At 40.9% G+C, this 23,517-nt stretch overlaps 1 protein-coding gene across 5 annotated transcripts in view; it reads left to right on the forward strand.

Moving 5' to 3' along the window:
* Positions 1-23,517, forward strand: part of ST7 (suppression of tumorigenicity 7) — a 203,306-nt gene that overhangs the window by 145,654 nt on the left and 34,135 nt on the right. For 4 of the 5 annotated variants that reach the window (XR_010922857.1, XM_067564248.1, XM_067564249.1 and 1 more), the window contains exons 10-11: positions 9,860-9,932; positions 11,437-11,539. The exons of the other annotated variant lie outside the window; for it this stretch is intronic. Coding sequence is in view for 3 of the 4 variants with exons in the window: in XM_067564248.1 (XP_067420349.1) it covers positions 9,860-9,932; positions 11,437-11,539 (176 nt within the window). In the remaining variant the exon portion in view is untranslated. The remainder of the gene's footprint in view (positions 1-9,859; positions 9,933-11,436; positions 11,540-23,517) is intronic. 5 annotated transcript variants of the gene reach the window in all.

The raw sequence follows: 23,517 nt of genomic DNA on the forward strand, positions 1-23,517 counted from the left end.
AATTTCACCGTACACATACAAACGGACAAAAAATATTTCCATCAGTAATAATCAAAATGAACAGACGAGCAAAGTAAGAAAAATGCTGCTTGAGAAGTTAGTAGAGTTTCATTTAAGGCTATTTACTTTGCATGTTTTGACGTGAGGTTAACAAATTGTGGTTTAAGGCTTATAAAGTTTTAGCTTTCTGAATCTCAACATCTACGATCATTAAATAATTATTGTCTAACACTCTTCCCCCTCAGAATGTCTCACAACTATGAAAACGTAAATCAATAAAAATCATACCAAATGCTTACAACCCTTTATGTTTCACAACTGTGAAAATTTAAATCAATTCAAATTAAAAAATATTTATAAATAAACATCGATATTATCAGTCAAATGTATAAAAAAAATCAAAATCAAATACTACCAAGCCTGCACAAAGGCCCCCTCTCCTGCCACATGTCCCTGCTCGATAGCATGGGGTACTAAAGCTATTCAAAGAAAAGACTGCCTGAAGTAGACACCCAGCTTGTAAAATTTCAGCCCAAACACTTAAAAGTTTGGCAAAATTTAAGCCACTGAAAACAGTGGCTAATCATGGTGACAAGCAATTATAATAAACAGGCAGCACTAGCAGCCCTGACTATAATATGTGTGTTTTCAGTGCTTATTCACTTTTTTGTAGAAGAATCACTATAAGCAGGGATCAAAATGTCAGCCCACCCTTTGAATATCACATATTGCACATCTAGTAGTAACAAGTAGTAAATAGCAGTAAGTAGTAAGTAGCAGTAGTAACCTGGGAGAGGTTTTCGTTGAGTACAATTTGGTTGAAAGCAGCACAGTGGAAAAGAAACGTCTTCCAAAATGATAACCGGTTTACTCAAAGGGCTTTCTTTTGCTTTCTTTCTCCTCTTTCACTAATTCCTATGACTCAGACATAGGCCCTCCTGGGCTCTGTTTTGATAAGTTCAGAGGAAAACACAAACACAAATATATTCTACCTTAAATACAATGTTGCCCCTTCACCATGGTATCTCGGCACCTTACATTCTTTCATGTATTTGAGTAATCTTGTGGATTTTGAAGCACTTAAAAGAGTTGAGCTTGAAACGAAAAGCCGTTCTAAACCTGACAGTCTGCTATAAACTCCCAGCAACTCCTCTCTGACGTAGGAAAATCCTATTACACCTATTTTACAAATTCCTATAAAATTACTCAAGATCACACAGTAAGCCTGTGGCTGAAGAGGGAATTAAACCAGAATCTCTCAAGTCTCAGGCTAGCACACTAACTGCTGAGCCGTCCTTCCTCTCTGTTCTTTCATACTAAGGGTCCAATCCTGGACAGTTCTGACCACTTCCTGAGTGGAAGTGTGTACCACAACTCTCTGAAACAAGTAGGATTTGAGGGTGCCATCATCTCCCAGAAAGCACTTGGCACATTCCAAAATTAGGTTGTAAGTTTAGAAGAAAAGTATATATTGATGGTAAAAGCCTGTAGGAAATTTGATACAGACCCTTTCTGTTGTCTGTGTGGACCCACACCTTATACATTTTGCTGTATATAGTGTCATGTGTGTACATTTAACACACACGCATAAGGACTCATCAACCAACAGTTTAACCAGCATAACGCTTAGAATTCATGAGCCTCTAAAGACCCTTTTTAGAGGAGTCTCAGCTCATTTTAGAACTCATCAGCTCTATGTGTTGTAAGATTTATTGGAATATAAAACAATGAACTCATTTATACTTCCCTATCTGCAGTTTCTGTTGGTCCCATTCCACTGCCTTTATTCGGCTAAGACCAAACCTGATTTATTGTATTTTGATAACGTATGAACAAATTATTTCCTAGAGCAGTCTCTCCCCACCCCTGGCTAAAAACTTGGATCACATTCTTTAAAATGTCAGTCTTTGCGAGCAGACATACTACTTTACCAATGACCATGTGTTGAATTTTGTTTATATTATGTACCTGGCAACAGAGATGATGTCCATACTCATTATTCATAGGAAAAGTGTCTCATTAGTGGCAAAATATGCACTGTTGCTGAGCTACATCATTATGATTCAGAGTTCAGTGTCTGTCAATAGAGTGCAGATGACCTAAACACTGTTGAATCCTAAAAGGATTTTTGGCTCTGGCTTGACTCACATCTATGTTATTTACAGCTGAAATAGTTATGGCTGCTGAAGGGACCAGTCTTCTGAAAGAATAAGCATATAGGATTCCTAGTAAATTAAACCTCTATGCCATTCTTGCCTGACTTTTAAACTGGTTGTTTTCCAAGGGAGCAGTCTTGTTTTTGTGGTGCTGAGAGCAAATGATTTATTAATCTCAGGGGGTGCCAGTTCTGTCCGGGTTGCTGTTGGCTGGTAACCTGGGTAGTGTGTGAACACAGAGATCTTTCAGACAATTGAAAGTTAAACTTTAAAAGGTTGGATTACCCTTTTACTTAGTCACAGTTATGCAAATACTCTCCCTCCCTCCCCACCGCTCCTTTTTTTCTCTCACTATGGTCAAGGGACAATTTTTTTTTTCCAATTTAGGATTACGGAAACGTGAGCCTTCTGTTTTCTAGGGGAACATATTCATAAATACTGTCTGATTCTCCTTTCACTTACACCTTAGTTACACAAGAGTTACTCCACTGAAATTGATGGAGATATATTGGTTTAAGATCAGAATTAGTGACAGGAGAATTAAGCCCATTGTACTGATAGAAAAACATACTTCTATATATTTATGGTCTCATTCTTATCTAACATATACCCATTTTACTCTGGCATGACTATGTTTAATTCAATTCAAGTTTAATTCAATTCAAGCTCCCAATTTGCTCTGGTGTGAAATCAAAATCAAGGCCTTAGAATAAATTGTATATAGAATTTGAGTCTTCTTTATAGAAGAATGTGCATGGAGAATGATTGTTGATCATGTTCTTGTTTGGACCTAATCCTGTAGCCGTGACTCTTGGGTTAAACTCCCAGTGATGTCACTGAAAGCAAAGACTTCAGGTTTTGACTTTTTATATTAGTGAATCCAAGCACTCTTTAAAATAATAATAACTGCTTTGGATGCTTTCTTCTGTTCCTTTATAATTTCTCTTCCTCCACCAAACCAGCCCTGTGAGTAAATTCTATCAACATTGAACTTGAAGGCACTCCATCGGTAAGAGGTTTTGGTATCAAGTTACCAGAAAGTCCCCAACACAAAACTCCCAATGACAATGGCTCTGCTCCTCAAGGACACAATTTCAGTCTTACTCCATATTTCTTTTCCATGGCTTCACTTTATTAGCTCTGCTCAGTTCTGAACATTAAGAGCAATTATCATATCCAGTTTTTCTGCTTACTAGAAGGTAACCTGTCCTGGCTAGGTACCTCTGCTTTCTCTGTATGGCTGCCCCAATGCAAAAGGGATTTTATTATCCCTAATTCTCTGCTGGGCTGAAAATGTAACATGGAACTACAGAGGAAGAAGTTGCATTCTAATGTTGGATCCTTTTATTTTCTGTTCATGAGAGAGAGTGGTTATTTATTAACATTCTTATTGTTCAGGTTGAAATCAAGCCTCCTGCACCCTTCTGCCAAAGATGCATATCAGATAAGATATCCACAGTGGGGAATAGCAACATCAGGAGAATGAAGCCAAATCTTTTCTCCATTAAATTCTCTTCTTGGGTTCTATCAATCTTATTTAAGAACTTATTTCCTCCCTTCATTTCAGTATTGCTTTTCACTCAACTAGATCTCTATATCAGCTTTGCCTGTCTATTCATACAATCTGATCCACTTTTGCCTTTGATTCCTGTGGCCTATTTCTATTGGTCCTCTTTCTGCAAAGAAGATGCAGGACCAGATCATAGGGAAATGGATAAAGATTTAAAATAGCTGTGCGGAGCTTCTTCATTATCTTAATCTAAGGAGGAGTCTAAGGAGGAGTGGTTCGTTTTACGCAAAAGAATAAATGGACACAAATCAGACATAAAAAATGGTAATATCCATAAACCAGTTGGAGAGCACTTCAGTCTCCCAGGACACTCTGTAGCTGATTTGAAAGCTGCTGTACTTCTACAAAAAAACTTCAAAAACAGACTTCAAAGAGAAACTGCAGTGCTGGAACTCATCTGCAAACTTGACACAATCAAACTGGGTCTAAATAGGGACTTGGAATGGTTATCTCATTACAAGAAGTAATTGTCACTGTTCATACATTCTCACCTCCTAATCAATGGTTGTGAATAGGCCTCAACTACTCTAACTGAATGGGCTTTGCTTATACCTACCTTCCCCATTGTTGTTCCTTACTCTTGGATGTATATGTATACCTCTTATCTGATTTCTATTCCTTACATCTGACAAAGTGGGTTACAGCCCACGAAAGCTTATGCCTGCAAAAATTAAATTTGCTAGTCTTTAAAGTGCTACAGGACTCTCGTTGTTTTTTCAGAAAAGTTAGACGTTTATTGAGACTTAGCAAATCCAAACCATGCAAATGCTATAGTTGAACTGCAAAGCAGTTTCACCTGTAATTGTTTTCGGTTTTCATTCTCTCATAGTTATACTAAAAAAATTCTCCTTTTGGTGCTGAAATTCATACTATGCCTTATCATAGAGCCAGGATCTGGCCCTTCAAGTTTGCGCTGTCTATTTTGTTCAGCTGTAGGCTGATCATACAAGTGTGGCAGGAGAGCCCATGCTTCCTGAGTATTAAACAGACTAACAGAAAAACAGGACTATTGCATGCTACATGTGTAATGAAAATAGCCTGTTAGGTCATCTTATTCATCCCCCTGCCAATGCAGGATTGTTCCCTACAGTATATTTGCTAGTACTTTGTCCAGTATAGCTTAAAATGACTCCAGTGATGACCACTCAGCACTTCTCATGGGAGATTGTATCGCAGTCTAATTGCGTCTCTCTCAAGATGTTTTCCCCCGGATAGTCAACCTACATTTCCCTTTGGTTAATTTCATTCCATTATTCTAGCTTTTAGCCCCTTGGAACAGCTTCAACAATTCATCTCCTTCCTTGATGATTACATCTCCCCTTTGTCATCACTGGGTCAGGCTACACATATTTATTGTAACTCATTTAGTCTTTCCTTATAAATCAATTCCTTTAGCCCTTTTTCCTGTAATCCCTGTATGGAAAGAAGCATGTTGTGCAGAATATGGGAATTATCTGCATGAATTCCTTTTAATGTTATATATATATATAATCTGTGGAGTTAGTGGTTATTGTATTGATGTCTAAAAAAGTGATTAAGGGATAAAACTTTATCCAAAACAGTGGTTGTAGACAGAATCCAGTTGTCTGGTGCTGGACAATACCAGGTAGGGAGATTACCTCCAACCCCCTGTAGATGAAATGCAAAAACTAGTTTGGTCAGGTTCAGGAGTCCTGCTCAGAACCTTAGGAGATCTTCAGGCTGAACTTTCAAACAAAGGACCTTTGAAATTAAAAAAATAGACACCTTGTTGCTTAAGAGAGAGACGCTGACTGTGGGGGTCAGGCTGCCCGAGAGACAGCAGTTGCGGGGTAGCCTGCCTTGCCTAGCCCCAGTGTTTGGGGATGCCTGCTTTAAGCAGAACCTATGTAAACTGTCAAGGGAAGACTCAGCTGTGATAAGACAATATACATTTAAGCTTTAGTTATTTTAACCCTTTTCTCTTTGCTTGTTACTTTCCTATGGATAAATAAATCATACTCTGTTCTGAGCAAGCTATTTTCTGTCATTAATTTTAGGAGCTGGTCACAGCTCCTAGAGAGGATTCATTAGCAAGGGTCAGTTGTGTACCTGGACATGCTGAATGAAGGTAAATATGGTTGATAAACAAGTGGTGCTGTAGCCTGGTGATCCAGTCTAAAAGTAAGGAGGGCTGCAGAGTTCCACTCTGACAGTTGTTCAGGTATAAGCCCATCACTTTAAAGAAGTGCCCCCAGAGAGACTGAGACAGAGAGATCACTGGTGCAGCACACCTCTGAACCATAACACCATCTTTAATCATTTTTGTTGCTCTTCTTTTAATTCTTTTCAGGTTTCTGACATATTTTCAGTTTCCTATCGAGGTATACAAAATGAATCCAGCAGTTTAGCTGTAATCTTTCCAGTGCCATACAGAAAGGGACTAGCACCTCCCTTGACTGACATGATCTCTTTGTGTAAGCAACCAAGAATTATGGCTCTTTAGCAGCAGTGCACTTATGCACATATTTAGGTCTTATTAACTTCGATAGGACTACTAGCATGAGTTAAGCACATAGGTAAGTGCTTTGCTGAACTGGGGTTAACATGATTTTTTGGTCATAAATAGAATAACTTCTTATTAATTATTAATAAATACACAATTCAACTAAAGTGACTGCTTGTGCAACACACCCATCTTTCAGCAGCTCAGTGTCAACATTTAGGGGCTCTTGCTGTCTTGGATGGAGATGATTACATGTGTTCATCTCCGTATCTACCATTCCCAGTTTTAACTGCTATTTTGTTGGGAACAATTTAGACAGCACCTGGCACGTTGTGGGGGCTACCGTAATACAGTTAATAATAATCACCAGCATCATAATAAGGACACAGTGCTACATTCACAGCTGCTTTCCACTAGTTAAGCATCAAAAGAAACCTTCTCTGAACAAGCCCCTATTAAGAACTCACTTTCTCAGTTCTCTCTTTATCTGACTGGGGGAGTATATGCCACAGAATGTTAGTCTGAGGAAAATAATAATAAATTAAGTGTACCTTCTAGAGACAAGAGCAGTAAGGAATGAAATCCTTCTTTGGATTCATATGTCAGAGCTTATTAGGCAAAAATATCCTGAAGGTTTTGACTCTTGGATAGCAGTTGCATATTTTAGCACACTGAGGGAGCTCCATTTGCTGTCACAAGAGGATGGGAAGCAATGTATGTAGAGATGCTTTGCCAGATAGCTGTATAAGCTGGAGACGCTAATTTATGAAGAACTTTAACTTTGGGAATCAAGTCTAAACTAGTCCCAAGTGATAACTCATCTGTCAGGAACCAAATTAAAAGCAAAATTTAATTTGTAACCAGCCATAATTCTACTATGCTTCTACCTGCAATATGAGGATCCCATGTAGGAACTAAAGTTTACATTGGGCAATATTCGTATAATATTGTCTCTTTTAGGGCAGAAAAAAATAAAACCAAAAAAAAAAAAAAAAAGGCATGACCCTACATAGAAAAAATCCTGCAGAACAACACAAATGTGTACATTTGTATGTATTGCTTCATTTCCCATTCCTGAAAAGTCCTTCAGGAGGAGAACAGGCCACCCGGCAAAGATACAGTAGACATTGCGATATATGCTGCTTGGTCATTAATCTCCAGTGTCACAAGACATCATAATTTGGATCCTGTGGCTTCTGCTGAACATTAGACAGTAATGAATGATCTATCATGAGAAAATTGTCCTGGAACCCTATCTTTTTGGAATTTGTGTTGTGTGATTTAATGGTTTTAGCACAATAGGTTACAACATTAGTTGGACCTAATGTATGAAAATCTCCCTCTGCATACTGAAGTTCTGGTTTCTTTTGCTGCTTGGCACATCCAACCAGTTTAATTCTTTGGTGGATAAAAATGATACGGCAACTTTTTCTTGCTCTGAAGTTTCACATCCTCTCCTCCAGAGCCTTTCCCTTCCTTCTGTTTTGCAGTCTCATTAAAATGGTTAAGATGGTCAAAAGGAGTTCTGCAGTTTGCTGCTTCACCAAACCAAGAAGCTGTGGAAGAGGTCTGTCTTCCACTCCCCATTACTTTAATCCCCTTCTTTATGGGAAGACGCATGCTGCATAGGAAAATGTATTTCTAGGGATTTCAAGCTAGTGGAATTCTTGTGTCGCAGTTTACTGGTGTCAAACACTTTAAGAGCCTGATCCTGCACCCATTGAAGTCAAAAGCCAAGATCAGAACTCTGCCACAATAATCTTCCATTTTTAACTCTGCTCCCAGAAAAAGACTCTGCTTTTCAATCCTCCTGTGATTTGATGAGTAACTTTATGTTGCTGAAACTGGTGTGATCCAAAATTCATCACTTCTATTTACTTGAATTGAAAGCATGCAGAGTTCTTAGCTCCTAATGTCAAGAACAATCTGACATTAAATATGGTCATTGAATCAGCACATAAATGTATTCACCTACTGCAATGAAAGGCACCTGTGGAGATGGATCTGCAGCTAGCTTCAATTATAGCACAGTAATGGCCATATCGCTCATTCCCACACTGCTTTACATATTGTTGATTTTAATTACTTAGTTTAGTCACTATAATTATATAGTTTAGTGACATTATAGTTGGACCTGATGTATGGAGACATAAAATGTTAACTCCATGCGGGCTATGTGTAGCATTAATATATAAAAAAGGCAATGTAAAGAAGTACCAGTTGGGATTTGCAAAAGCACCTAAGTCACGAAATCCTGCTTTTAATAGAACAACGTTCCCTTGAGTTGCAAACTGATTGTGAATAAGTAAAGTGAAAAGTGCTATCCAGTGAGGCATCTTCACTCACCTTCTCATTGGGAGAAGAAGGCTTCTCCTAGGAGCCCTTTCTCGCTAAGTGTTTCCTGGGCGGCGCTGCGTGTCCCTTGCTCCAGTTGACCTGAGGAGAAGTTGGGGGCATTCAGCACACTTCAAGCATTCTCAGGACCTCACATAACAGAGCTCATTGTGCTTCTTCCTAGTGTCCTTCGTTATTCAGTATATCAAGTACTGAACGAATAAGAGTAACAGCTTTTTTAGAACTGTGCTCCAAATCAGCTTCCCCAACTCTCACTTAGAATCACCGTCTCACTGTCATTATATCAAGTCTGTTTGTTTTAGTGGAGTATGTGTAGTATACAAATTTTAAATAAACTAAAATTGTAATGCTATTACAGGGCACTGTGCTTCCTACAGTGAATAGTCCTATTGCTTTAATGAGCTCTGTTCATTATAGTACGCATTAAACTCAGTAATACACCAACTGTTTACAGGAGTAGTCCCTTAATTTCTTTCTCACTCAGCTGTTACCTTAAATTTAGCCTTTAAATGCTAAACAGTTTAAAAGACAGTTTATAATATCCGCCTATGGGAGCTAGATAATATGGTGTAGAATTAATTTCTGCTTTTATTACAGTGGAAGCTATTGGGCCATATTCATTTGTACCTTCCAGCTGCTTTGTGCCACTCTAGTAATGAAAAGTAGCCTTAAACCTGATTGAACTAACTGCTTAAGCCTGGTTTCTGGGTGACTTGTGTCACTGGAGCGGAACATACCAGTTATTATGGCCCAGTGTTTCCACAAGCGGCAAAACATATTACATTGATGTTAATGTTTAAGTGCGGTAAATTTATAAATGTTTGCTTGACTCTCATAGCCATTATTACTGAAAGAAAGGAAGGGAATAAGACACAGTAGGTAGACACCCACCAGCTGTTTTTGGATATAGATGTGGTTTCTAAACTATTGAAAGAATTTTCTAGGTTGCATATGCATTTGTATATGAAAGTAATGAATTCTTTAATTCAATCCATGTAGCATCAGAAGAAGATCAGTCTCTGAATTTGTTCACTAATTAGATCATTTAATGACTCCATGGTACAGTCAGATTATCATTAATTCAGGGTTTTAAAATATGATCATTCTTATTTGGGCGGCATTTTCAAATGCACCTGAGTGACTTAGGAGCACAGCTCCTTAATGCTCTTAAATCACTCAGGTGCTTTTGAAATCCCATTGTCCATTAATTTATATATTATGCTGTACTGAAGAATTATTCAGACATTTATTTTCTCTTTCTGCAGACTTTCAAGGGTTCCAGTATTGATTTATTTTGTATTTTCCTTTCAACAGATATAAGCTTACCAAAATCAGCAACGATATGCTACACAGCTGCACTGCTCAAAGCCAGAGCTGTCTCTGACAAGTAAGTCCCGAAGTACTTCTGTCCAGCAAATTCCTTACTGTAAACTCACTAATTTTTAACCGCAGATTTCTCTTCAGCAACCTGGTGAGCCCACACCCTAAAAATCTGGTGTCTTAGCAGGAGAAATTTTGGCCTGCGGTAAATTTATAGTACGGTTTTGATTTTATTTTAATTTTTATATATACTATCTGGGTGAGCAATGGCTTCCTGGATAGTATTCTAATGACAATGCAACTGGGAGGTGCTGTGTGGCTGGTCATCTTCATCTTGTCTAAAACAGAACTAAGAAAGGTAAAATAACATGTCTATGCTAATAGCAATTTTCTTTGATAAGTACTGCCATAGCAGTGTTCATCTACTTTATTTTAGACAGGTGAATTTAGCACTTATTATGTAAGGGTTCCTGATAGGTGAATGGAAATAGATGGCATACGGTTTTAAAGACACAAATGTTTGCTTATTCCTATATGGTTTTCTCTTAGGACTCAGCCCTTCAAGGTTATGAGCACTCCTATGTGGTGCTGAGTGCCATCCACTCCTACTGCAGTCAGCTGGAGTTGAGAATGTTCAGCCCTTTGCAAGAATGCTCAGCACCTTGCAGGATCAAGCCCTCAGAACCAGATTCTGCTCTCGGATGCGTGCACACAAATCCCAAGCTGGGGGAGTTGTGCATACGTGTCCTGGAGGTGAACATGGCTCTAAAGTTGGAAAGCAAGTAGAGTGGAAAGCCGCTTTCTTTTCTGACGTCAGACAGTTTGCTTTTAAGTGAATGTGCACTTCAAGATCTAAGTAATTTTCTTTCATTCTTTTTATCCTGTAGATCGCCAGTACCTACTGCAACATCTTTCCTCCCTACACAGCGACTCCAGCTTGGGAGGGCAGGGCTAAGGTTGTCACAGCTTTCCCTGTGGTGTCTGCCTGCCAAGTACAGCTCTGGAGTTAGCCGTGAGGTGTGAGGTGAGAAAGAGATTGCATGGTCTGGTTTTTCATTCACTGGGGCAGATGATTCGCCCACAGTTTGGGCATACTACCCTCGCTGGTACAGCTGAAAGTAGACCACCCGCTACTGCTGCTGCATCATGCTTTAATCCCAATCTGACCCAGGGGCATTGGGTTGGGAACCTCCCTAAAATCTCCCCAAATATGTTTTTAATAGAAACACTCTACCAAGTATTTCACATTATTTTCTTTCTTTTTCTGAAACTTCTGCCTTGATAAACCCCCTAGTAAGGCACTATAGCAAGTTTAGTTTAGCAAGATAGAAAGAACTGACTGTTTGAACTTATTTCCTGCCATGATTAGATGCAAACATGCTTTCCACTTCTGCAGGGATTTCCATTGGCCTTAATGTAGCAGGTCATTCAGAGTTTCCGTTTCCTATGAAAGTTTGGAGAGCATAGGAAATTGTCTCAGCCTGGTTACACGGGCCCTTGGTTTAGATTCCTTTCTGGCTTTTACTTGCTAGCATTTCTGACCTAATGTATTTGTTTCTTTGCTTTCGTAGATTCTCTCCAGAGGCTGCCTCAAGGCGAGGGCTGAGTACAGCAGAGATGAATGCAGTAGAAGCTATTCACAGAGCAGTAGAATTTAATCCACATGTGCCAAAAGTGAGTATGGAGAAATCACTGTCGTAAATTTTAACAAAACAGGAGACATATCCTTTGCTTTTAGAGAGGCAGAGCAGCAAGTCATGATTTTGGGAAGGGTTGCAGACAGGGGAGGGTAAAGAGGCTAATGTTTAAACTCTTCTCTATGCACGTGGGGAGAATTTGAATTTTCTCATTCAATACCACAGGAAACAGACATGTCACCTAATACTAGTTCTTGAAACTTTAGGTCTTTAAGTCAGTTAAGTTTTAACTGATGAAAGTCTGTCAGTCTGAGTATCAACAAAATGGTGGGCATTGACAATAAGCCTGATGCCCCGTTGATGAACACATTAGAAGTATCCCTGTAGATACCTTGTTCCTTAAATAATCATATACAATGATAATAATAGAAAAGATTTTCAGGTTAAAAATGGCTTGTCTTTTTCATGGCTCACACATAGGATATATTTTCAGCATGCTGCAAAGGGACATATGTTCACACTTCCTGTTATGCTCCACATAAATTATGTTGGTAACCCCTTCATACAATGCCCCACCACTAAACTCCATACTATTCAGGGCTTGCTCATTCATAAATGAAAAAAATCACAGAAATGACAACATTCAAGGTGGAAAGGATATTTTTTTGTATAATTCCCTAATTCCCTCTCTAGCTATATATTACAGCAGTGAGACTCCTGGCTTCTGAGTACTAACAGCTAACGCTGCTGCTTACTTTCTCACCTGGTCCTCTGCATTACACAGATCCACTGTAAGTAGTGACAGATTAAAGGAGGATGCGGTGTGAACCAAGAGGTGGGCCCTTCTGTTGCAGAAGCCCACTAAATTCCCCCTTTGAGTACTGTGGGCCTCGTTGTGCTAGCTGGAAGTCAGTGGGAGTTTTGCCATTGCCTTCCTTTGAGAGCAGCAGGAGCATGACCTATGATACCTGGAGGCAGCCTGCTCATTAGCTGATGAATATAGTTGGGCACCGAATCCTCAGTCTTCTTTCTGCCCTCTTGTCCATGAGGAGTGGGAGATAACCCCGTGGACACACACTTCCCCTCTCACTGAAGGAAGTTCCCTTCCCAATACTGTGCAGAGATTAAACACTTTTCCTGTAATGTTGATGTATTTTTTACTTTCTCCCACTGACCAGCCAGTTAGGGTGACCAGATAGCAAGTGTGAAAAATCGAGACGGGGAGGGGGGTAATAGACACCGATATAAGAAAAGGCCCCGAATATCAGGACTGGCCCCATAAAACCGGGACATATTGTCACACTACAGCCACTAAACAGCACGATTCTTTCTAGCAATTCCTGCCTCCACTGTAACAACCAGGAAGCATGTTTTACTGGTCAGTCATTCCATCTCTTGTGGCAGTAAAAGGTGAAGATGATGATAATATCTTACATCTACATTGTACCGTTCAATCCCAAGGCATTTTACAAATGTAAACCTGAATAGAAACTCTAGACAAGAATCACTTAACCTGCCACTGAAACGCAGGTATCTCTGGAGTGCAATGCAGTTGTTTTGACAGCCCACAACAACACTACACGGAAGATTAGGTCAGAAAAACAAACAATATTATGTTCATTTCAAAGAGCAGGATAGTGAATTTAAGTAAACAGAATATAAATCAAGTTGAAATCAGATCAAGACACCATAATTTAACACTCTGTCTTATGAAAAGTGCTGTAGGATCTTTAATATTCCCAAACGGACGTGGTTATTATTATTTATTTATTTGTATTACCGTAGTGTCCAGGAGCCCTAGTTATGGACCAGGACCCCCTGGTGCTAGGTGCTGCACAAATGCAAAACAAAAACACAGTCCGTTCCCCTAAAAGCATGATCTAGAATTTCTTATTTTCTTGACTCAACTGAAAGAAGCCTGTCATTTTATACAATACTGGAAAGGTCCAAGCAGGATCATAGAATCATAGAAGCTTAGTGTTGAAAGGGACCTCAGGAGGTCATCCAGTCCAACCCCCTGCTCAAAGCAGGACTAACCTCAGCTAAATCATCCCAGCCAGGGCTTTGTCAAGCCGCAGCTTAAAAACCTGTAAGGATGAAGATTCCACCACCTCTGTAGGTAACCCATTCCAGTGCTTCACCACCCTCCTAGTGAAAAACTTTTTCCTAATATCCAACCTAGACCTCCCCCACTGCAACTTGAGACGGTTGCTCCTAGTTCTGTCATCTACTACCACAGGAACAGCCTAGTTCCATCCTCTCTGGAATCCCCCTTTCAGGTAGTTAAAGGCTGCTATCAAATCCCCCCTCATTCTTCTCTTCTGCAGGCTAGACAAGCCTAGCTCCCTCAGCCTCTCCTCATAAGTCACGTGCTACAGCTCCTAATTATTTTTGTTGCCCTCCGGTGAATTCTCTCCAATTTGTCCACATCCTTTTGTAGCAGGGGGCCCAAAACAGGACACAATACTCCAAATGTGGCCTCACCAGTGCCAAATAGAGGGGAATAATCACTTTCTTCTATCTTCTGGCAATGCTCTTACTAATGCAGACCAATATGCCATTAGCCTTCTTGGCAACCAGGGCACACTGTTGACTTATATCCAGCTTCTTGTCCACTGTAACCCCCAGTTGCTTTTCTGCAGAACTGCTGCCTAGCTAGTCTGTTCCCAGTCTGTAGCAATGCATGGGATTGTCCTGTCCTAAGTGCAGGACTCTGCATTTGTCCTTGTTGAACCTTATCAGATTTTTTTGGCCCAAACCTCCAATTTGTCTGTCACTCTGTTCCATATCCATACTCTCCAGCGTATCTACTACTCCCCCCAGATTAGTGTCATCTGCCAACTTGCTAAGGGTGCAATCCACCCCATCCTCCAGATCATTAATGAAGATGTTGAACAAAACCAGCCCCAGCACCGACCCCTGGGGCACACTGCTTGTTACTGGCTGCAAACTGGACATCGAGCCGTTGATCATTATCCATTGAGTCCGATGATCTAGCCAGCTTTCTGTCCACCTTATAATCCATTCATCCAACCCATACTTCTTTAACTTGCTGGCAAGAATATGGTGGGAGACTGTATAAAAAACTTTGCTAAAGTCAAGGTATATCACGTCCACTGCTTTCCCCGCATCCACAGAGCTAGTCATCTCATCATAGAAAGTTATCAGGTTGGTCAGACATGACTTGATCTTGGTGAATCCATGCTGACTATTCCTGATCACCTTCCTGTCTTCCAACAGCCTCAAAATGGATTCCTTGAGGACCTGCTTCAGGACAGTGTATTGCTGTGGTTTTCAGAATATACTTGGAATTAGAAACTTAAACTCCAATATGGTGGAGCAGCTTTGTGCTGCTGGGACTGATAGATCTGGGTACTGGAGAATTCCCTGACACATGGGCGAATACTTGGGTGGCTTTAGAACCTGTGTAGCAGCACTTTTCCTACCCCATTCCTGACTGCTCGTGCAAGAGACATGGCCAAGGAAAAGGCAAAATGACTGAAGCTCGTTTGTTGCCCGATAATCCCTGGTGACTCTAATTCATGTTGCTGTTCTAATTTAGAAACAAGGGAGCACAAAGGTGACTTAAAGTCTTGCATAGCTTGCATATCTCCTGTCAATGGCCACCGGCAGTGTTGACCAGGCCCTAGATAACAAGGTTTAGCAGTTTGCAGCACTTGAAAACTAACAATGCCACATTGCTAATATGTGTTGCGATTGGCCTCAGAGCTTCTTCAGGATTTCAGTAATGAGTTTCTCCCTGAATAAGAAATAAGAAGTTGTACTGATGACACCAAAAGCTGAACAATTGTTTGAAGTCTTTGGAAAGTAATCTGCCAAATATGAGCTTCCAGTGCAGTACTGTGGCAAAAAGGGCTAATGCAATCCTTGGATGCATAAACAGAGGAATTTTCAAGTAGGAGTAGAGAGGATATTTTACCTCTGTATTTGGCACTGGTGAAACCTATATTGGAATACCATGTCCTGCTCTGATGTCCACAATTTAAAAGTGTGTAGAGACGTTGGAGAAGGTTCCAAGAAGAGCCACAAGAACAATTAAAGGCTTGGAAAGATTTGTGATAGGTTGAAAGAGCTCAATGTATTTAGCTTAGCAAAGAGAAGCCTAAGGGGTGACTTGATTACCTCATTTAAGGATCTACAGGAGGAACAAATATTGATAATGGGCTCTTCAGCAGACAAAGTTATAAGAAGTACCAGTGGTTGGAAGTTGAAGCTAGACAAATTCAACTGGGAAATAAGGTGAACATTTATAACAGTGAGAGCAATTAACTTTTGGAACAATTTCCCGATGGTTGTGGTGAATTCTCCATCACTGGACATTTTAAAATCAAGATTGGTTATTTTTCTAAAAGATATGTTCTAGTTCAAATAGGAATTTTAGGGGGGAAGTTCTGTGGCCTATGTTATACAGGAATTCAGATTTTATGATCACATTGGTGCCTTCTGGCCTTGGAATCTATGAATCTAGGAGAGTTCCCAGCTGCATCCTTGAGAATAGGCAGGGAACAACATTACCAGGGATGGAAGATATAACTGGTTCTCTGCATTTCTCTGTTCCTCCTCAGAAAGGATTTTCACAATTGCCAGTTCAGATACTTGCAGCCTATCCTCAGGCCCAGTGCACATCCCAGAATGCTTTCTGCATCTTAGAATTAAAGTCTGAACTAGAAACAGCGTAGAATTTTTCTAATGAGATTCAAAAGAGAGGAGACAGGAAAAGATGGGAACAGTGCTGGAACGTAGAGGGAGGGGTTTCTGAGTTAAGCATAGAAGATATGGGGTGTCCAGAACCCACCTGGGACTTGATACAGTTTTATTTAAGACATTCATTTAGTTACCACATGCACCCATGCACTCCTCCATGTTCTTTTTATTTTTCCCTGAGAGAGGTAAAGCTGGAATCTTTTTTTGCACGGGGTACAAATGTATTCAAGGCTGGTCTTTTATTTTCTTAAAGGGAAGGCAGAATCACTTAGAGATGCGGAGTCCTTAAAATGGAACATTTTAAATAGCCGCAGATCCCAGTGCTTATATACCAATGTGATAAGCACCTTAAAAATACCTACACTAGATATATAAACCAGTTTGTACTGCACCATTCCAAAGTTGTTTTTTTAGCATTTCTGTAATATTAAGAGATTCGTAAGAGAAAAGGCAAATTGAGTGACTCTTACCCTGAGAATCGTTTCCCGTAGGTAAACCCATCTGCTGTCCATTACACATGTAGTTGAACACAAAGTAACTGATTTTTCTTGGGCCCCTTGGGAATAAGGAAAATTGAAATGGCTAGCAAGGTTAGCTTGGTCACAGAACTTTGTGTTTGATATCAGTTTAGCAGTCATGAATCTGTCTAGTCTCCAATACCTGTTGGCAGCTTGACAAAATCAGAATCTTTCTATTTGGAAAGGAGGTCCATTCTTTAAATATCAGTGATGAAAAATGCACATAGATTTTGACCCCTGTTATTGTCACTGAGGTGCACCTAATTTCACTGATGTTAAATGACTTCACATCACCCTGAGTTTCCCTTTGTAAAGAGCTAAACATCACTATGAGTTCCTTTTTCTAAGGCTTTATCTGGCTTAAAGTCTCTCTTCAAACAGTGTCCATTGCTAGAAGGCTTTTTCTCTGTTGATGGTTATTCAGATTCATAGACTTTAAGGCCAGAAGGGACCATCCTGATCATCTAGTCTGACCTCCTTCGCAGGCCACAGAACCTCGCCCACCCACTCCTGTAACAGACCCCTAACTCCTGGCTGAGTTACTGAAGTCCTCAAATCATGATCTTAAAACTTCAGGTTACAGAGAATCCACCATTTACACTAGATTAAACCTGCAAGTGATCCGTGCCTCACGCTGCAGAGGAAGGCGAAAACCCACAGGGTCTCTGCCAATCTGCCCCGGGGGGTAATTCCTTCCCCGCCCCAAATATGGCGATCATATTTGGCGCATTCCTTGGCACTGGGCACCTCCACCATTTTTTGTGGTGGTTCAGTGACAATTTCACTTTCCTCTCACACCCACCACCAGCCCAATGTGTCTGTCAAACTGGTTTGGACTCGCACACACACAGTGAGGGAAGTTTGATAGTCTCCTTATACTTGGGCTGACGTGGGTGTGTGAGAAGGAACAGGCTGGGCCAGCAGAGACTTTTCAGTGTTGTTATTAGTACAAGACAGAGAAGAAGTGTTGGTGCGGAGGCAGCGGCAGCACCAGGAAATGAAGTCAGGGAAGCAAACAAAGAAAGCAAAGTGCCGTATAAATGATGATAATAATAATAATAATAATAACATCAAAACTGAATGGGCAAAACCTGAGCTGGGAGTCTTGTCTGTTCTACTGGATCTTATTACTGTTATCCTCATCTCTCACTGCCCTTCTCTTGTTTGTAACTCTCACCTGTTGTGTCTTGTCTTGAATCAGAGCTGGTCAAAAACAAAATGTTTGTTCAACAAATTATTTACTATTTTTTAATGTTTCACAGAAAAATGTTGTTATTTTTCAACCAGCTTGTAGAGTGGTTGGAATTTTTCTGCATTTTTTAACCATCTCTCTCTTAAATTAGGTTGCAAGGACTGTTTCGCTACCTGTGTTTTTGTACAACACTTAGCACCATACAGTCTTGTTTCTGCCAGGGCTTTTTGACACTACCTAACTACCGATAAAATACATGGCTTTTCCTTTTCTAAAAATAGTTGTTCTCCAGTTTTTTACAGGCATCACTGAGTCAGTGGGGGCTGCAGGAGGGATTTGAATGGAAAGAGATAGAGCCCTTAGGGACAAGCTCAGAGACAGTGCTCTATGCATAAGAAGCAGCATGGAGGAATACATGGAAACAGCTTATGTGTGTGTAAGATACACACGCGCGCACACAAAGTTTTTGTTGGCACTCACTTGGGATTGCTTATCAGACTCATATGTGGCTTCAGTACACTCGTTTGCCAGGCAGCCATCCCAAACTCATGCTGATAAAATATCACACCTGTCTCTGAGCTGTTCCTCATTCGTGGAACACCCTTTCTGAACTGATCTGCAAGGTCACTACCCTCTGTGCCTACAAATCCCTCCTGAAGACCCACTTCTCCTGTGACATGTACAAGAAATTAGCCATCCTGTAATGGCAAGGAGGAGAGCCAGCAGAGGATAGTCAATGTAACTAACTAAAAATAGTGTTAGAAGCCTGGTCTACAAAGAGTTGCCCTAGTTATGGTAAGCCAGGCTTAAATTGATTTAAGATTGGTTTAGTTATATTGGTGTGGACAATTTAAAAACGGCTTTAACTTTAATTGGTTCCAGTTCTGTGTGTTGAAAAGTCCTTAGCAAGCTACAGCCAGTCATCACCTTGAACAATTTACAAGAATATTTTACCTCTTCCCCCCTTCTCTTTTCTGTTTGTCTTTTTAATTAGCAGTATCTTAAGAGTAGGGACGGTGCATCTCTGTGTATTTGTGCAGCTCTTAGTATGTTGTAGAAACAAATATTACAAATAAATTAATATCACACACAAGAAATTTACGTATTCTACATATAGAATCATAGAAGCTTAGGGTTGGAAGGAACCTTATGAGGTCATCTAGTCCAACCCCCAGCTCAAAGCATGACCAACCCCCAACTAAATCATCCCAGCCAGGGCTTTCTCCAGCCAGGCCTTAAAAAACCTCTTAAGGATGGAGATTCCACCACCTCCTTAGGTAACTCATTCCGGTGTTTCAACACCCTCCTCGTGAATAAGTTTTTCCTAATATCCAGCATAGACCTACCCCACTGCAACTTGAGATCATTGCTCCATCTTCTGTCATCTATCACCACCGAGAATAGCTTAGCTCTATTCTCTTTGGAATCCCCCTTCAGGTAGTAGAAGGCTGCTATCAAATCCCCCCTCACTCTTCTCTTCTGCAGATTAAATAATCCCAGTTCCCTTAGCCTCTACTCATAAATGATGTGCCCCATCCTCCGAATCATTTTCATTGCCCTCCGCTGGACTCTCTCCAATTTGTCCTGATCCTTTCTGTAGTGGCAGGCCCACCAGTGCCAAACAGAGGGGAATAATCACTTCCCTCAATCTGCTGGCAATGCTTCTATTAATGCAGCCCAATTTGTCATTAGCATTCTTGGCAACAAGGGCACATTGTTGACACATATCCACCTTCTTGTCCACTGTAACCCCCAGTTGCTTTTCTGCAGAACTGCTGCTTAGCCAGTCGGTCCCCAGTCTGTAGCAGTGCATGGGATTCTTCCATCCTAAGTGCAGGACTCTGCACTTGTCTTTGTTGAGGACACCCTCATCAGATTCCTTTTGGACCAATCCTCCAATTTGTCTAGATCAATCTGTATTCTATCCCTAATCTCCAGCATATTTACCACTGCCCCCAGCTTAGTGTCATCCGCGAACTTGCTGAGGGTGCAGTCCACCCCATCCTCCAGATCATTGATGAAGATGTCGAACAAAACCGGCCCCAACTCCTGGGACACTCTGCTTGATACCAGTTGCCAACTAGATATTGAACTGTTGATCACTATCCATTGAGTCCGATGATCTAGCCAGCTTTCTATCCACCTTATAGTCCATTCATTCAAACCATACTCCTTTAACTTGCTGTCAAGAATACTATGGGAGACCATATCAACAGCTTTTCTAAATTCAAAGTATAGCATGTCCACCACTTTCCCACATCCACAGAGCCAGTCATCTCATCATAGATGATAATCAGGTTGGTCAGGCATGACTTGCCCTTGGTGAATCCATGCTCATTGTTCCCGATCACCTTCCTCTCCTTTAAGTGCTTCAAAATGGATTCCTTGAGGACCTGCTGCATGATCTTTCTGGGGACTGAGATGAGGCTGACTGGTCTTTAGATCCCCGGATCCTCCTCCTCCCCTTTCTTAAAGATGGGCACTATATTTGCCTTGTTCCAGTCACCTCCCCCATTTGGCACAAGTGTTCAAAGATAACGGCCAATGGCTCTGCAATCACATCAGCCAACTCCCTCAGCACCTTCGGATGCATTGATTCTGGCCTCCTAGACTTGTGCATGTCCAGCTTTTCTAAATAGTCCTGGACCTGTTCTTAAACCACGGAGGGCCACTCACCTCCTCCCCATATTGTGCTGCCCAGTGCAGTAATCTGGGAGCTGACCTGGTCTGTGAAGACAGAGCCAAAAAAAGCACTGAGTACTTCAGCTTTTTCCACATCATCTGTCACTAGGTTGCCTCCCCCATTCGGTAAGAGACCCACACTTTCCCTGACTTTCTTGTTGCTAACATACCTGTAGAAACCCTTCTTGTTACCCTTCACATCCCTTGCTAGCTGCAACTCCAATTGTGTGTTGGCCTTCCAGATTTCTCCCCTGCATGCTCATGGGATCCTGCCCATCAGTTCCCTGAGGGGGAGTCAAAGTCTGCTTTTCTGAAGTCCAGGGTCTGTACTCTGCTGCTCTTCTTCCTTCCTTTTTTCAGGATCCTGAACTCGACCATCTCATGGTCACTGCTGCCCAGATTGCCACACACTTCGACTTCCCCTACCAATTCTTCCCTGTTTGTGAGCAGCAGGTCAAGAGGAGCATGGCCCCTATATGGTTCCTCCAGCACTTGCACCAGGAAGTTGTTCCTAACACTCTCCAAAAACTTCCTGGATTGTCTGTGCTCTGCTGTATTGTTCTCCCAGAAGAAGTCAGGGTGATTGAAATCCCCCATGAGAACCAGGACCTGTGATCTGGAAACTTCCATTAGTTGTCTGAAGAAAGCCCCGTCTACCTAATCCTCCTAATCAGGTGATCTATAGCAGATGCCCACCATGACATCACCCTTGTTGCTCTCACCTCTAAACTTAACCCAGAGACTCTCAACAGGCTTTTCTCCAGATTCATACTGGAGCTCTAAGTAATCATATTGCTCTCTTACATACAGTGCAACTCCTCCACCTTTTCTCCCCTGCCTGTCCTTCCTGAACAGTTTACACCCATCCAGGACAGTGCTCCAGTCATGTGAGTTACCCCATCAAGTCTCTGTTATTCCAGTCACATCACAGTTCGTTGACTGTACCAGGACATCCAATTCTTCCTGCATGTTTCCGAGGCTTCTTGCATTCATGTACAGGCACTTAAGATAACCATATATATTACAGAATATATAGAATACAGAATATAAGATACCACATATATTACAGAAAATCTATTCCAGAAACATTTTAGAGAGATTTTAAACAATTTAATGCAACTTTTAAAAAAAATTTCTTCTCCTATACAGCCGGGCTTCCTAATTACTATCAATCCAATTGTACAGGCATCAGAGGGAGTTACAATAATTTGTAAGATTACCTAAAATAGCTTTTCTGTGCATGTAAATACCACAACTTTAAAGTCCAATATGCTGGAACTTACTAAGGCTAGTGCTATATATCTCGCTGGGAAGCTGAAATCTCCCCTATTCCAGTGGTATAAAGCTCTCGTATTGCAGCTTGCAGGATTGTAAGTCTTTACTGTCATTGGTACAGGACTGAATATTGTCTGTTATGGGACTCAGGCATAATTTTACAGGGAAATTGCACATTTGGGGGAAAGGAGGAAACATTTCTCAGATACGTTGTTCATTTGGGGTTTTGTTATGTTTGTTGTTTATAAGGAGACAGCTGTTTGAAGCTGCTCAGCCAGTTGGAATGTTAGAAGTAGTCCCAGGAGAGGAGGATTAGTGGTCAGAGTACAACTGATGCAGTCAAATAAATTATATATATTCATTCACGTTAACGAAGTAGCAAGAGTTCTGTGCTTGACCTTGTGATTACACTATATGTGTACATAGAAATGAAGTTCAACATGAACTGAAAGCTCTTTGGAAAAGGTGCCCTTTCTAACTATGTGTTTGTACAGCACTTAACACAAATGGACCCTGGTTCTGATTGGGTCTACAGGCACTATGATAATACAAATAATAATTTGCATTTTAATCTCACAAACACTGATTAAGAGGCATACATCCATAGCTATATGTAGTGGATCACGTATTGCAAGACAAAATATGGCTTCATTAAAGAACAAGGCAAACCCAGACCAAGCGGGGAAAGGCACACTATTGCAGGCTTGCCACTTTTCTGTTGCTGATTTTAGTAGTAGTAGTATTTTATTAATATTGTGGTCACACTAAAGGCCAACCAGTTCAAGGCCCCATTGTCCTAGGTGTTGTACAAACATATAGAAAATGACAGCTCACACCCCAAACCACTTACAATCTAAGAGACAAGATATAACAGATGGATGAGACAAACAGCTGAGTTGGGGGTAGAGTGTCAGAGTAAGAAAAAGTTGTTATAGGTGGAGCTGATAGCACCATATGTTATTAAGATTGCCTGATAGTTTCCATTGTGACACCCTTTTTCAGTTGATCATAATTTGGCCAAACTTGTAATATTTTGTCTGAAATTTTCCATGCCAGTTATCTGCCTTAGGCTGAATTTTGTTGGAAAGTTTCAGCCATAATGGTTCAGCCATTTCTGAGAAAGAAGCTAAAGAAAAATACATGGGTTTGCAATGTTAAAAAAAAACAAAAAACTCCTCTGGCTGCCTTTTTTTGGAGACTATCTAGTGCCCCCATGCTATGGAGCAGGGACTTGAAATTTGGCCTGGGACATGGCCTTTATGTCATAGGTTGCCTTTTGCTTTTCCTGTGAGAATCTTCCCAAATGTAGCCAGGTGATAAGCCTCTGAGAAATCACAGTTCACATATGGTTGGACAAGAAGCCTGGGATTGAGACCTAAAGTGGATGGAAAGGAAAATGTGACTGGTAGGGCAAATGGACTGGAACTGTGAGCCATAAGAGGAGAGGAGAGACTAAAATAGGGTGGGCAAGGAGTGTGGGACTATGAGTCAGGGAGAGAGACTGGGGGCATGGTAAGGGAATGGGCTGAGACCCGAGAGCCAGTTGGTAAGGTGGGAGGGGAACACTAAGATTGGATGAGGAGCAAGGGGGAGGAAGAAGACTGGGGGTATGTCTACACTGTA

This window comes from Emydura macquarii, unplaced genomic scaffold, assembly GCF_026122565.2.
Source record: "Emydura macquarii macquarii isolate MOO-44397 ecotype Brisbane River unplaced genomic scaffold, CSIRO-AGI_Emac_v2 contig_2636, whole genome shotgun sequence".
Classification (NCBI taxonomy): Eukaryota; Metazoa; Chordata; order Testudines; family Chelidae; genus Emydura; species Emydura macquarii.